This window comes from Ambystoma mexicanum, chromosome 4q, assembly GCF_040938575.1.
Source record: "Ambystoma mexicanum isolate Mex_15411 chromosome 4q, UKY_AmexF1_1, whole genome shotgun sequence".
Classification (NCBI taxonomy): domain Eukaryota; kingdom Metazoa; phylum Chordata; class Amphibia; order Caudata; family Ambystomatidae; genus Ambystoma; species Ambystoma mexicanum.
This window is the reverse complement of record NC_090928.1, coordinates 440,979,329-440,993,867: the sequence shown is the minus strand read 5'-3', so window position 1 is coordinate 440,993,867 and position 14,539 is coordinate 440,979,329. Positions and strand designations below refer to the sequence as shown.

The following is a 14,539-nucleotide window of genomic DNA, read 5'->3' as shown; positions in this document are numbered from 1 at the left end:
ATGCTAACTGTGGCGACAAGGAATGATGAGATGGACCAAGTGGTTGCATAATGGTTGCTATAGACTTTTATTCTAAGAAAAGGTAAACCCATCTGTCCGTAACTCTAATGGGGTTTCCCTTCCTAAACTAAAGAAACTTGGGTGCTCGCCAGGAAGTCAGTGAAAGTCCAGATCAAAAGGCACTGTCACAGTCAAACGCTCCTACGCTATATATCCCTGCCTCTACAATTAATAATAATAAAGTTCTGGTTCTGATCGTGACTCATGAGAATGACTCCCTTTTGCTGGATGCAAAGGATGTTAAGTCTTCACAAAGTAAAAGTTCAAAGCTTTTCATAAACAGCTCTATGAGATCATCATGGGGCCAGGAGAATGAATCCCTTCTTCTATCTGGTTCCCCCAATGATCCTTCAACAAAAGTTGTATTTCTTTCAATGAGAGTAGAACACACTCTGCTTTCTTTGTTCCAATTTGCTTGCGCCCACGAGGATGATGATGCTCCCCGAGTTCCTCTCAAAGCTCCAGCACCACACTCTTGTGAAACTGAACAGGAAATTGCAGTGCAAAGTGGTTTACAACTTTATCTGCTTCTTTTATGATTTACAGACTTGAATCTTCCCGGCCCCCTCTTGGACTTGTATTTGTTCCCGTTACCTTCTCTGAGGGAACTTCACTGGTTTTATCAGGGGTCGCAGATCCTCTCCCTCTACTTCAGCGTCTTCTTTCATGCTGCTTCTACGGCCTGCTTCTCTCTGCGGTCAATTACTGCTGGGGGTCTCGGCGCAGTTGTCAGACCACTCGGTCCACCCATGACAGGTCATGCCACAACCACACTTCCTTGTACTCTCTGCACATTCGCCTATGCAGCTCTGCTGTAGGCTACGTAGGTGGTCTTGGCGTCTGACCGGATGGTCCACCCACAACCACCTTTTCATCTCGCTGGGTTTACTGCGCCGGTTGCCAACCGAATTCACAAGACGCTTCTCAGGGTGTCCTGCTGTTCATCTCCGATTTCGGAGACGTGCCTCACTACAGTATCCCGATGCCCAAGCTCCACCTTACGGACTTTGACGCAGCCTCCTCGCTCTCCAGGTTCTCCTCCTTGATGTACAACAGTGCTCTGCATACCAGAACTGCACAGGCCATTGCCGGACGGGTCAGAGGATGACAAAGAACTCAGTTCTTCTTTGCTGTTCAGTTTAAATAGCAGGGACTTCCCCAGCATAACGTCAGTCCAATTGACAGCAGCTGATCAAGCCTTCCTCCAACTCGATTGTAGCGTTTTCAAGCAGCTCTTCTTAGTTCCTGAACCTATGACATTAGGATGGTTTGATATTTTACAAAACATGGTTTCGGACGTGAGCTTGTGTGTGGAAGATTCGGGCATTAACATCAGCCGTTGCACTTTAAAGCGGACGCGTCTCCTAATTGTGTCCTTATCCCAAGGAGAGGAGTCCCTCTCCATGAGATCATCCTGCATGCTACCACTCCTAGTGGGACTATTGGTTAGCGGCCTCACCTCCCTAGCCTCATGGAAAGGGGCTCCCCTATGGGAAGAAATGACACCATCTGAAGAATCCTCACAAAACAAAAACTGTTAAAAATCTCTGCCTGCACAAAAGTGCAATGTACGAAAGACACAACACAGTCTCGCTATATACTGTACGTCCAATACCAAATGGTATGCACCCAACAAATATGTAGACAAAGGGTGTGAATGATAGGGAACAAGACAATTACCAGACAGGAAAAATATTCAAACAGGACATCCCCAGACCATCACCAACAATCCACAATAATTCTAGCCTTTGAGATGAATGTGGGGGATTTGGCCCTTCTTCCCTTTGGGGAGCCACCCCCTTTTGAGGCAAGGGAGGTGAGCCCACTCGGCAAAATCCAACCTCAGAGTTTGGGAAAGTGGATCACTGGGAGGCACTCCCCTTTAGGGGCCATGACTCCCATTCCCATGGGGAACTCCCTATACACAAGATATTATCTGACTACATGGGAGTAAGAAACACTGATATACCTCTATGTGTTTGGCTCAAGGTAATGCTGAACTGTCCACATGCTTGACAATCTGTGGTGAACAATACGCCCCTTTTGAATATCAGAGCAAGAAAAAAAAGGGCAAACAACCCTTGAATGGAGGAGGAGAAACCCAACGCCAATGTGAGCCGCGCAGCCCAGCAGAGCCTACCGCAGCATTGAAGGAAGCAGATGTCCAAGGGAGACGCTGTCCACCAAACAAGGAAGCAAACGGGGCCTGATAGGCAGAGGCCTCACCAAGCAAACTGGACCGGGAGGCACAACCAGGTACAGCTTCGCTGAGCATCTATAATTCTCCTGAGGGCTTTTGAATGTCTCTGAAGGAGAGAGTAGGGCAGACGAAGCTAGATTTGTTCTCTCTGTCTTGTCGCTTTGGTAAACAAATAGATTTTTAGAATTAAACCTAGGTACTGAAGAGATTTTTTGCAGAATTACTGTAAAGCCCATTATTTGTGCCGCATTCCTCACTCATAATTTTCTTTGATCCTTTAGATACTTGTTCCACGAGGCATTACAACCTATAGCTACCTCTAAAAAAGCAGTCACAGAAAATCAACACTTTCTAAACGGACATGTGTAATAAATTCAATCAACTGTAAAGAAAAAATGAAAAATACTGTCACTTCAAATTTTTCCGTAAAAAAAAGAAAAAAAGAAAAAAAAAAGATTCAGACAAACATTTTAGAGTGAAAGGTGAAAATAGTGAGAACACAAACACTCTGGTCCACCCACCTTCGTGTCTTGACCTGTGGTCAGTTTGAGCTTTTAAAACCCTGTGAAGAAAAAACATGATTAATGTCAGAAAACGCTTTAACAACTAAAGTAAAATATCCTAAAGCTAAGAGTACATACATACAATCCAATCAATATCTTTACTATTAAAAAGCTTTTATCTAAAAGTGGAGGACATTGTGACATTGCAAGAAAGTGTACATTAAAGGTAACTTTGAGCAGGCATAAATACATGCATTAAACTTAATCTGCTGCAAGCTGCTATACCGAACACAGATGATGAAGTGCTCCATGACCGCTCTTGTGCTTGTGAATCCTTGAGCTGCAAATTGAGCTAGAACTCTTATCAGCTAATCAGGGAATGTGGGTCCATGACATGTGTTAAATTCAGTAATCAATCAAGGTATTGCTTCATGGCTGTCAGACTGGCTCCTAAGGATGTTGACATGGCCACACCGGATGCATGCACTAATGCCCATCGAGCTCTGAAATGACTGCATAGCAACTAACACCCTAAAATTCTACATTCCAAGACACAATACGCATACCCACTAAGGCACCCACACATGACATTTTGAACACTTCTGCCAGCAGCTGTCAAACATCAGAATGCTACCCCTCTCCAACCAACTTATATATCAGAGTCCAAAACAAAGTACACTCGCACTACAGGCATCTGGATACAGATATTTCAAGTGCTTGTGCCGCTGATCAGGTAGAACGAGAACTGCATGCAGAGCTCAACTATCAATGCAACATCAAGGCTATTTTGCATTTTCCCTTTCTCCAATACTACCTAACTCGACCTTTTCTCTTTCAGATCTGCAAGAGCGCCTGAAGACCATTCAAATTGCAGCAGAGCAAAATATAAATCCCAGTAAAACAACATATGGGATGGGTTGTCAGTGAGGCTAATAATATGTGGAGGAATACTAAACAGTGTGCTTAACTCCTCATTGTATTACTCGTTTTGCTAAATCCAAATTGGTTCTTGTTACACTGCTATTGCTACATTCAGTAAATCACACACCCCGAGAATGACCATGCTTTTAATGTTCAGTAAAAATTGGCTGGGTTTTGGGTATCAGCGCTCTTCCCAAATGCAATCTAATGTTCCAATATAGTAAGTTCATAAATCCATCAAGCACAAAGTGCACATGTTCTTGATTGTTTTATTGGTGTCCCAAAAAGGGGTTTCTTCAGCCGTCACGGGTTTCAGCCCTTTGGGTCGTCCTCTAGGCCGTTTGGTCTTTGTCAAGCAACTAAATCCCTGTCCAGAAATCGGCACGTAGTGTTGGAGCATGTGTAGATTATCAAGTACTTCTCCAAGACCAGATATCTTGTCCAATGTAAAGATTATTTCAACTTGTATGTTTATGTCTGTGGACTGACCAATTGGTGATAAATGAAGAAGTGTAATAGGTTCAATAACGGGTTGAATCCCTAATTAAAGCAGAATCTCTTGGTTCCTCAAACTCTCTGCGTGAGTTTGCTACATTCAGTAAATCACACATACCCCGAGAATGACCATGCTTTTAATGTCCAGTAAAAATTGGCTGGGTATTGGGTATCAGCGCTCTTCCCAAATGCAATCTAATGTTCCAATATAATAGGTTCATAAATCCATCAAGCACAAAGTGCACATGTTCTTGATTGTTTTATTGGTGTCCCAAAAGTTGAAATAATCTTTACTTTGGACATGATATATGGTCTGTGAGAAGTACTTGATAATATACACATGCTCCAACACTATGCGCAGATTTTGGATAGGGATTTAGTTGCTTGACAAAGACCAAACGGCCTTAAGGACGAACCAAAGGGTCTAAACATGCATCGGCTGAAGAAACCCCTTTTTGGGATACCAATAAAACAATCAAGAACATGTGCACTTTGTGCTTGATGGACTTATTAACCTATTATATTGGACCATTAGATTGCATTTGGGAAGAGCGCTGATACCCAATACCCAGCCAATTTTTGCTATCCATTATATATTATAGGCCTATATTGGTGGTCTATGGGTTTGGAGCACGCAGCCTCCCAGTTCGACAATTTCATTAGGGCCCTAGCCCCTTCTATCGGATCGTACCCGTACATTGATGCTTTTAATGTCACCACTCATTCTAAGAATCCTTAGACATGCCATTATGCTCTCATTAAGCAGCATCCTCTGAGCAGGCTCGGACTGGCCTATAGGGCAATAGGCCCATGGCCGAACCAAAAACGCAAAATGATGGTGTGGCCCACTTTTTTGGCCAATGTGGGCAGTTTGATTAATTACTTCACTATGCGGCTAAAATATTTGGCCAGTGTTGATGAATAAATATGCTTCAAAATGCATAATGTGCATCACATTTGATCAGAAAACTCCACCTTGGGAACTACTCAAACAGTCTGCTAGAAAAGGAATGATTTGCCATTTGCAGCTTGGGGCTACTTTTTCATTGGTGTCCGAGACCACTTTATGGCCCAGTCCGGCCCTGCCTCTGAGCAAACAAACGATTTCCCTTTGGGCAGTTTAGCAAAGAAAACAAAAAGCATTACATCCTCAAAACAATGCAATCATTAAAATAACTTCTTATTGGTTATTTCAGCACTGCTTCCGGAAGGATCTGATGACCCCTCGGCCTTGAGGCCGGTTGCTCGACTAGCCTCGGTATGTGTGCCTGTGCGAGAACCTGAATGGTTCCTCCCGCTCGGGCGGTTTCTCTGAAAGGAGTCGCCCTTATGGGGTGCTATGGAAAATAGCAGCCCTCCTTTGGGCCTCAATCTCGGTCTGACAAAGTCCTTCAAGTCCTCTGGAGGCAACCTTTGGAAGAGCTCCCTCCACCTAGCTAGCCTGTTCTTCAGTGCGCGTTGAGTCAGCGAGTCGCACAAGGTACAACCGTCCCAGCTGTGGTCGGGGCCAAGGGAGCAGAGGCAAAGAGCGTAGGGGTCGGATGTAGGGAAGAGCCCCTCGCAGGCTGGACACCTGCTGCAGCCCAGACACCGGCTGCAGCTCGCTGAAGTTGACATGTGCCGGGGAGGAACGTGATGCCAGAGGACCAAGTAGCTGAATGACACAAAGAAGACAAAAAGATAGAAGAAGAATAATCCAAGGAAGAGCGTGTGGAATTACATGGCCGAAGCCAAAACCAGGAGCGCTGGTGATATCGACCCGTTCCCGTCGACGTGGGAAAAGGGGACTGAGGTGTGGCACTGGTGGGCAGAGTCAGGGTAGCACATGCTCCCAGGGACTCACCCCCGTGCGCCTCTAAATTTAAAGGGGAAGAAGGTTTTTCTGGTGATAAAGGTTCCGTCTCCCTTCACTAGGAAGGGACGCCGTGCAGTATGGTGGAAAGGGGACAGGATGTAAGAGTATGCAAGGCGGACTACTGCTGGTAGTTTTCTCAAAATTTGACATTTTATTGAAGTAAATATTTTTAAACAAAGCCTTGCTTGCCCTATTCTACCGAGGGATTCCCTACCTAGTCTACAGGCTAAGGAAACTCTCTCTACTATAGGTAAACTGGCCTCACTCTAAACAACAAAACATACAACGGAAATTATATAGCAACACAATGCAATCAGCAATATTAAACAATATCCGAATGACCTTCACCTGTCCTGGGTAAGATCCTTCCCCAGGCTTCAAAGTCAACATCAAAATGTTCAAAGGAAAAGAAAAGTATTGAACAATTTCTTGTCAACTCCAAAACAAAGCAAAAGTTCAAACAAAATTCCACGGGTAAAGAAAAGAAAAAAACACTTAAGGTAATCCCGATTCTGATGATAAATTGTCTCTTCTTAAAGATAATTTGTCACAGTTAAAAAGAAGGTGCAATATTTTGTCAATGACAATATACCATTCTTTAGGACTTCATCAATTACAACTTTAAATGTGGTTAGGACTTTTTCAGTACATTTGGTATATTTGGAAGAACAATGCTACGTGAGCACAAAAAGACCACTTTTTTGTTAGGGGCTTGTGGGATGTGGCCAGGAATACATGGACAGTAGAAGGTTCCAAAACAAGCTACCTATAGATGTCTACATCTAGATTGGAGATTAAGGATGGTGTGAGGTAGCTATAGGTCAAAATCTTGCCTGAAACATATCACAAGATATGAACAAGGCTGGTTTTACAAAAAAATATATTGAGTTTTATTTTCTGGTACATCATAAAAAGAAGGACATACTAGTCCATTCTTGGTTTAAAAAAAATATTTTCACATGAGACAACCTAAAACAAAAATACATGGAACACAGTTTTCAAGAATACAAATATCAATTTGCATATGTCAAAACCGAATTAAGCTCATCATTAACTTGAGGTGGTGTTAGTACAACAAGGTGACTTCCAAACATATATATTATAGTTGATTTGTCAAGGAGGCCCCCTTAGGAAAGGTGCCGACAGAGGTAACTCTGTTTTCAGCCTTAGATGTCTAAACTCTCTGAAATGAAAGAGTGTGAACTGATGTAACCGGACAGTTGGTAGTCCGACTAAGGCTTTCGTCAGGACACATGTAGAACACCAGAAGATGGATGTCTTGTTTTCAGAAAAGATGTTGTTTTGTTTTTGACCATATATCTTGTTAAATTATTTCAAACAGATCCTGAAGGATTAGGATGATTGATGTCATCAATACATGTATTGCCCTTGTCTGAATGAGTCACCCCAACATGTACATATTATGTCCTTGGGGTTCCCGATAGGAAATTTTCGTATCCTCACACGGATCCCGATACTCTGCAGTGCTTACGTGACCCAAAGCGCTCGAGACATCCGAGCATCCCCGCGACAGCTTCAGACACTATTCAGACCGTCCACGCTGTCAATAAAACAACACACAGTAGCTGCGCATGCAAGCATTGTTTATACTAATTATCAGGAACCCCACGGACATAATATGTACATGTTGTGGTGACTCATTCAGACATTACAATTTAAATTCAAAACAGACAAGTTCAGTACAGAAACAATTTGCAGAAAAATACAAAAAACTGTTTTGAGATCATACACTAAAATAAAATGCAATCAGTCAATACCATTTCCACAAATTCTAAAATTGCAATTAACAGTGAAATTTCATTTGTATTTTTTGAGTTATTAGGCAAAATCTAACAACACACTTCGACCTCTTCAGGCAGGCAAGGCACTCTTCCTTTTAATGACTGTCTAAAAAGGGGTAGCCTCTTTGCTCCTCCGTCTGCCTGACTGCCACCAGAACAGCCTGCTTCTGTCTATAAGACTTACTTCTCTCTATTTTCAGTAGTATTTAGCACAACAGTTTGTAATTTACTTCTGCATATTCTTCACAAGCGTTTAACTCCACTTCCCCAGCTTTACTCACACCTTTTCTGTCCAAGGAATTGCCCAGAAGACGTAGTGCCACTCTTTCAGCTTCAGTTAACAATGCCACACATCTACCTTAGGACAGCTTCACAGTGTAGATGGATAGTTCTTTAGCTCATAGCAAGACTGGTTTCACTACAAAAAGGGGTTGCCTGTTGCCTTGGGTAATGGTTGTTCTTCTCTTCAGTATTCTAGACTTTTTAATTCTTGGAATAATAAAGAATGTCAATTATGGATATAGTATAGGATTCAGTCTATTAAGTGAAAACACAATTGGGCAAACGTGACCACTTTTTTAGGTAGATTTTCAAGTTTAAAATTATAAATAGAATTGTTTTCCTGTGTACTGTTAAAGGTTGCACCTCTGACTTCCTTTGGGAAACTCAATTGGGCACACACAACTTTCCTTTGATGTAGTTTTCACTCTGGGTTACTTGTAACTTGTATAATGTCAATGTTACATATTCGGGAATTGTCTAGCAAGCGTTCCTTCTTTTCAGTTAAGGACACGCAACCACTCAGTCAGAAAAGATTTCAACAATGGATTTATTTGCCTTTTCCTTTTTACACAAGTGTTAAAGCTTTTAGAATAAGTGCAAGTGTTACAATTCCATTGTAAACCAAACTTCAAGTATGTTGTGCAATTTTTACTCACTTTAACCAGTACGCAAGTTACTTAGGAGCGGGCTACAGTTACCGGCAAGGTACACTGCAATTGTGGGTTCCTCTGCTTCCCCGACTTCCTCGACCACTGCTACTTCTGGCTCACTTGGGACCCACACCGTTTCCCAACACGGGTGTCTCCGGTCCGGCCACTTCAATTCGGAGTACCTTTTTTCTCCCGAGACCCTCGGCTTGCCTTCTGCTTCTGGCCTTGGTCTCCTGCACGGTCACAGCTCTGCAATCACAGCAACTCGGCTCACATGGGGAAACCTCAGCTTCCAGCACGTCTTCCGCTGCGCATCCTCTGTAAATCAGGTTTTGGGAGACCAAGACTCTCTCAGAACTTGCAGGTGAAATCTGCTGGCTCCACGTTCCGACGTCCCTTCTATGCTCCCACTTCCTAGTGACTTGCCATCACTGTGCTTCTCCTCTGCTTGTACTACTGCCAGCCTTCCAATTCCTGTTCCTGCTCCTTCTACTCCTGCTTTCCGGCTGGGGCCTTTTATGCCTCACAGGTTTGGCAATAGGCTTCAGGTGCAAGCGGTTAGCCTTAATTGCCTGACTGCTTCAATGGAAACTGGGCTTAATTGCCCAACTACTACATCTACATGTCTCTTCAGTCCTCTTACTCATCTCAGTACCTCTAGGATTCTGGGACATGTAGTTATTTTCCACAAAGTTAGGTTTTTCTACTTCTGAACTACTTGTATGGGTAGATTTAATTCCCTTAACATTTTTAACAGAGGGGCAGTGCAATTTTGCTTTTACAGAGGCAGATGGTTTAGAGATGGCAACATTTCCATAATCCTTTGCATCGCACCATTGGGATTGTGGAAGGTATTTAGTTTGGAATACCAAAAAAGATCTTTCTTTGGGTAAATTGTGCTTTGATTTTATAACCTTAGTTCACAACCTTAGATTTAATATGAGGTTGAGAGATATTAAAATGGCAATAGGCCATAACCTCTTTAGGTACAGTGGTAAGAATGTTTGTCAGAGGATGAATACTGTGCCTGGGCCCAGTCTCCTCCAAGGTGATCCTCCTGCAGCAGACCAACCAAAGGGTTAGGAACAGGGAGTGTCTGCCTTCCCCGGGCCACCTGGGAGGAGGCTTTAGGCAGGGGCTCAGTAATGATCTGTAGGGTTCTTCACAGAGAGCATGGAGAGAAGGGACACCAGAGAAGACAGGGGGCGTTGAGAAAACAAACAGACAGACAGACCCCGAGCTTAGAGAGGCCCCAGTGAGGTTTCCCCACATAATCCAAGGTAACAGGGAGAACGGGGGAACCGGGAGGCCGCCGGGGATCATTATGGAATAGCAGGAACTCATCTCAGTAGAATTGATGAGACAGAAACATCAAAGTCGAGGAAGTGGAACTAAAATAATGGGAAAGAGCGAATCACGATAAATGCTGGGACAGATATCAGTAAGATTGAGCTATAAATACCCTAGAAAGAGGGGAGAATATTTTATATGTTAAGAGGCAGAGACTTTAAACCAGACAGAAAATCCTATGAAGGGAAGGAAAGAAAGACCCACAAGAGTAAAGAAAAGTAACAAACCACCCCAGGAAAGGAGAAACCTTAACTATCAAGAATGCATTCCCCAGCTAAGGAAATAACTGCTAACAATGCACAAAAGGCACTTCATTGCGACAGAAAAGATATGTGAGAAAAGAAGGATTCCTGGAAAACAAACCCTAAAGAGGAGAGAAACACCACAGAGCTTGTGAGAGGATTACAAGAATGTGTCCAAATGCTGAGAAGAGACTATTTGAAATTAACCTACTAATAATCTTGTAGCAATGAAGAAAATCTTGTGAGAAATGACAATTATGTGAAGGGAGACATTCTCCTGAGCTTATATTTGTTAGAAGAGTGGTAGAGTCAGTTAGGATTCGTTTTTGGAAAGCTGACCCTTTTTGTATTGTATGACTTCCTGACGTCAGACGAGCACCGTAGTTATTTAATATAGGCAAGGAATACCCACATAGCAATAGGGAAAGTTGCGTCTTTTATGATCATTTAAAAACATCCAAATAGAAACCACCATGACCGCGTTCTCCTCCTGACCGTTCACACTACTTAACTCAATCCTAAACACACTAGGTAAATCCTAGAGAGGAATACCTGACCCAGGATAAACCACCAATAGTCAGGTAGGAGTGAGTTAGGGACAGGACCTTACGCCCTTGTGACCCTATGGGAGACAAGCGTGATGGAAACAGGTATGTAGACTGAACCCCCCCCACTTCCCCGACTTAAGAGTTCTCCATGGACCACTTATCGAGGTTCTGGAATCCATTGTAGACTCTCTCTTCCGTCTTTGATCTCCTCTGCAGGGGTAATTTGTGGGATTTCGTTCTAGTCGATTGCATTGCTTAGGAATTGGTTCCAGATAGCTTACAGTAGAACACCCAATGAAGGCGAGGAGAAGATTTCTTCAGGACAAACGCAATGGACACCGCTAGGACATGAAGATGAGGAGTTTTAACGGGGGTCATCACGGTCAGCCGGCGACAGATGTTCTTCCAGCGATGAACCAAGAAGCAAGCCGAGCACAGCCTCCCTTGATGCAAGAAGACTGAAAAAGCAGGGGCAGGCTGTTGGGGAGAAGCTGGACCCCCACCAGGGCTGTGGGGGGCCAGCAGCCATACCCTCACCAGCTATGGGAGACCCCAACGCCTCCCGTATGGCCCACAGGAATGCAACAGAGTCCCAAGCAGGCAGCAGCATGTTCCAAACTGCGTTTATTTCTGGGCAGCAAAAAAGAAAAAAAAACACGCAGAGCATCGTGCACATCGGGAGTTCAGGCGCCGTCTCCCCCGGGGCTGGCTTGCAAGCCAGCTTTGTAATCACACTGCAGGCTGACCTCACAGAATTGGATCAGCTCCCAGAAACTTATCTCCTCCTGCTATTGGCTGCTGAGTAATAGGTTACCTATGTATCCCTTATAGAGAGCATGATAATTGGACACTTGAGTTTTGCGTCAGTGGGTTGGTTTAGCTGTGCCAGCCCACCATTACCTAATTCTAGCTTGTTCCATTATGAATTTGTTCCCATAACTTTTTAGCTGAAGCAAGCATTTCGCACCTGAGCTCTGAGTGCTCATTGGCTAGGCCTGAGCCATTCTTGTTACAATTATGTTTCAAATGTTGTGCGAGTCTTTGCGAAAATGTCTTTCTTTCCCAGAAAGAAAAGAAAAAAAAAAACACACTGGGTTGCCGTGGCTTACTCGCATTATTGGAGAATTAAAAAATGTTTGTCTGCAGAAAGCAATGTTATCTGACTGCGCGACCTTGGCTGCTCGTGGGTTTTGCGAGGAGCATTGCTGAAGGCTTCTGCAGCCAGTGTTCAGTGAGAGAAATGAACTTGGCTGTAATTTTCCTGAAACATGGCTTTACACTGTGCAATTAGACCATGTTAATTCATATAGGCATTTGCAAGCCTCTAAACAGGGATTTTTTGTGTTTGTAGATTCTGATATTGCAGCATTGATTCTAATGTAGCATGGAAGTTGCACTATTGGTGAAGTGGGTGTGTTTCAGCATATTTGGTGCGCTCGGGCCTGGTTCAAATGATATGTGCGCTCCTTGTTCTTCCTGCTGTTCTTCTGTATATGCGCCTGGGGTGAGGGGGCATGGGTTTGATCTCGATTTTCCCTCTTCAAGGCGACATGTGGCACAGGCTGAAAATCTGCTAAGTTCAAAGGCTCTGCTTGGAATGCGACAGTTGCAGCAAGGTAGCCCAGGAGAGAACTGGTCAGTACAACGGTTGGTCAAGGGAGACTTCTGAAGGCTGTTCCCACAGGCCCAGGGGTCGAAGCACCAACAAAGGCCATCATCAGATCACAACAGCACTAGAGTCGATGCTGGTCAGTTACAGGGGTGGTCATTAGCGGGCTGCACTTTTTAGTAGAGGCCTTGGCTACAACGATTATCTCAAACAGTTGCAAGAACCCTCCTTTTATAACAGAAACAGGCTGGAAGCATGTTTAAGCCCACCAGTGGTAAGGATCTGCACCATTCAAACATTCAGTGGCTGTCCAATGATGCAATGATCCAATGGAACTTCCCACATCTGCCCAGCAACAGACACTCAGGCACCAGACATGTGGATTGGGGCTAAACAGTCCAAGACGCTTCCTCTGGTCACACAGAGTAGCCACTCCTTAGCCTGGGAAATCCACAGCTTACCCTGGGAAAGGGGTTTCCACAAAAGGTGTTTCCTGAACTGAGAAGGCAGGAAGAAGGCCAAACCACAATATGGCCCAACAACACGCGCAAAATCTTGTGGCACTGCCATTTTAGAGCACTAGCCACCTTTAGTAGCCATTTGCAGTAAATGCAAAAGTGCACAAGTAAAATGTCACAAAAAATAAAAATAACAGCTCCAATCAGCTTGTCTTAGGCACACTGTAAAAGTACCGAAAGTCATTATATAAAAAAATATAAGGATACAAAGTATCCTAAATGCACTTCACTGTAAGGTGATGTGTGCAATTGTAACAATACAGGAGAGACAGTCTCTCAGGACTCCTAGTGTTAGGGACTCTTCAGTTTCCCGGAAAGAATAAGCAAACTGGTGAGGGAAGTAAACCAGAAGGCTTTACTTGTCTCCAAAAAAGTCAGGACTGGGTTAAAAAACAAACAAAAAGAAAGTGTGTCCCATAAAGGTCTATAGGAGGAAAGCAGCAAAAAGAAAATCTTTGAGGGGGATCCAAGATGGTCGCTGTGTGAGGACGTGTTATTTTGTGGGCCCACAGAAGCAGGCCTACAGGCTAATACATTAAGGGCAGTGGTCCGAGGCGTGCCTTCTCAACCTGGGGAACTTAAGTCTTGAGAGCTAACATCCTCGTGGCACGATAGTGGAAGTTGTGCACTGATGTTAAGTGCTTGTAGATTCGGTGGAGAGGAGCTCTTCCTCAGCAAGCATTGAATGTGCTGTGGGCGAAGAGGGACGGACCAGGCAAGCACTGACACACAAACTGCTGTTGTCGTGTGGCCAGCGGAGCAGTGGAAGTGGGGACTGTGGTTCTCATATGGCGTCACTGGAGCCGGAGCCGCAAGAGTAGTTTAGGACAGACGGACGGACAAGCAATTTCGGCACCGCCTTGCATACCGCTCGTGACTCAGAGGACAGGATATCTACTCCCCCTATGGATTCCACTGGTCAAACATTTGAGTGAAAGGACTGAGCAAGGACATTCTAGACGCTGACCTAAAGGTCACTATGCAACAATGGCTTGGTAACCTTTTGACGGAGACACAACCGGAAGAAGTGAGAATACACCGGCTGCATAGGGTGGGCCCCAAGACAAGGTCCAGGGACGAGGCAAAGAGATATCTTGGTGGCCCAATGATCATACACAATGAAAGAAGATATTATCTGTGCTGCAAAAATCAATCCAGGAGTAACAATCAACTGGGCTCAGATCCAGCTTTACCAGGACTTGGAGCTATCCACACTACAAAATAGGAAAGCTATGAGCCTTATTGCTTGTTGTGCATACAAGGTGGGGTCCCCTGCCTTACAATATGTCCAAGCTCGTAGTTTGAGAATGAGGGAGCACCAAGCCCAACACTAAAGCCGTGTGGGGGCTCAAGCTCCAGTATTGCTAGACCCCGGGGACCCCTGCCAATGGAGCCAACTGCAGGAAAATTAGCCCAGGGTCTGAGATCAAGTGCAAACGGTACTGAGCATGAAGAATCCAGCCCAGAAATGGCTGGGTAATATGTGCATTTGGGTTTTGGGCTT

General features: G+C 44.2%; 1 protein-coding gene across 1 annotated transcript in view; it reads right to left on the bottom strand.

Annotated features, from left to right (window-relative positions):
* USP34 (ubiquitin specific peptidase 34) overlaps nucleotides 1–14,539 on the bottom strand; it is a 3,618,222-nt gene that overhangs the window by 1,858,027 nt on the left and 1,745,656 nt on the right. The window contains exon 35 of the mRNA XM_069608012.1: nucleotides 2,782–2,822. Coding sequence (XP_069464113.1) covers nucleotides 2,782–2,822 — 41 coding nt within the window. The remainder of the gene's footprint in view (nucleotides 1–2,781; nucleotides 2,823–14,539) is intronic.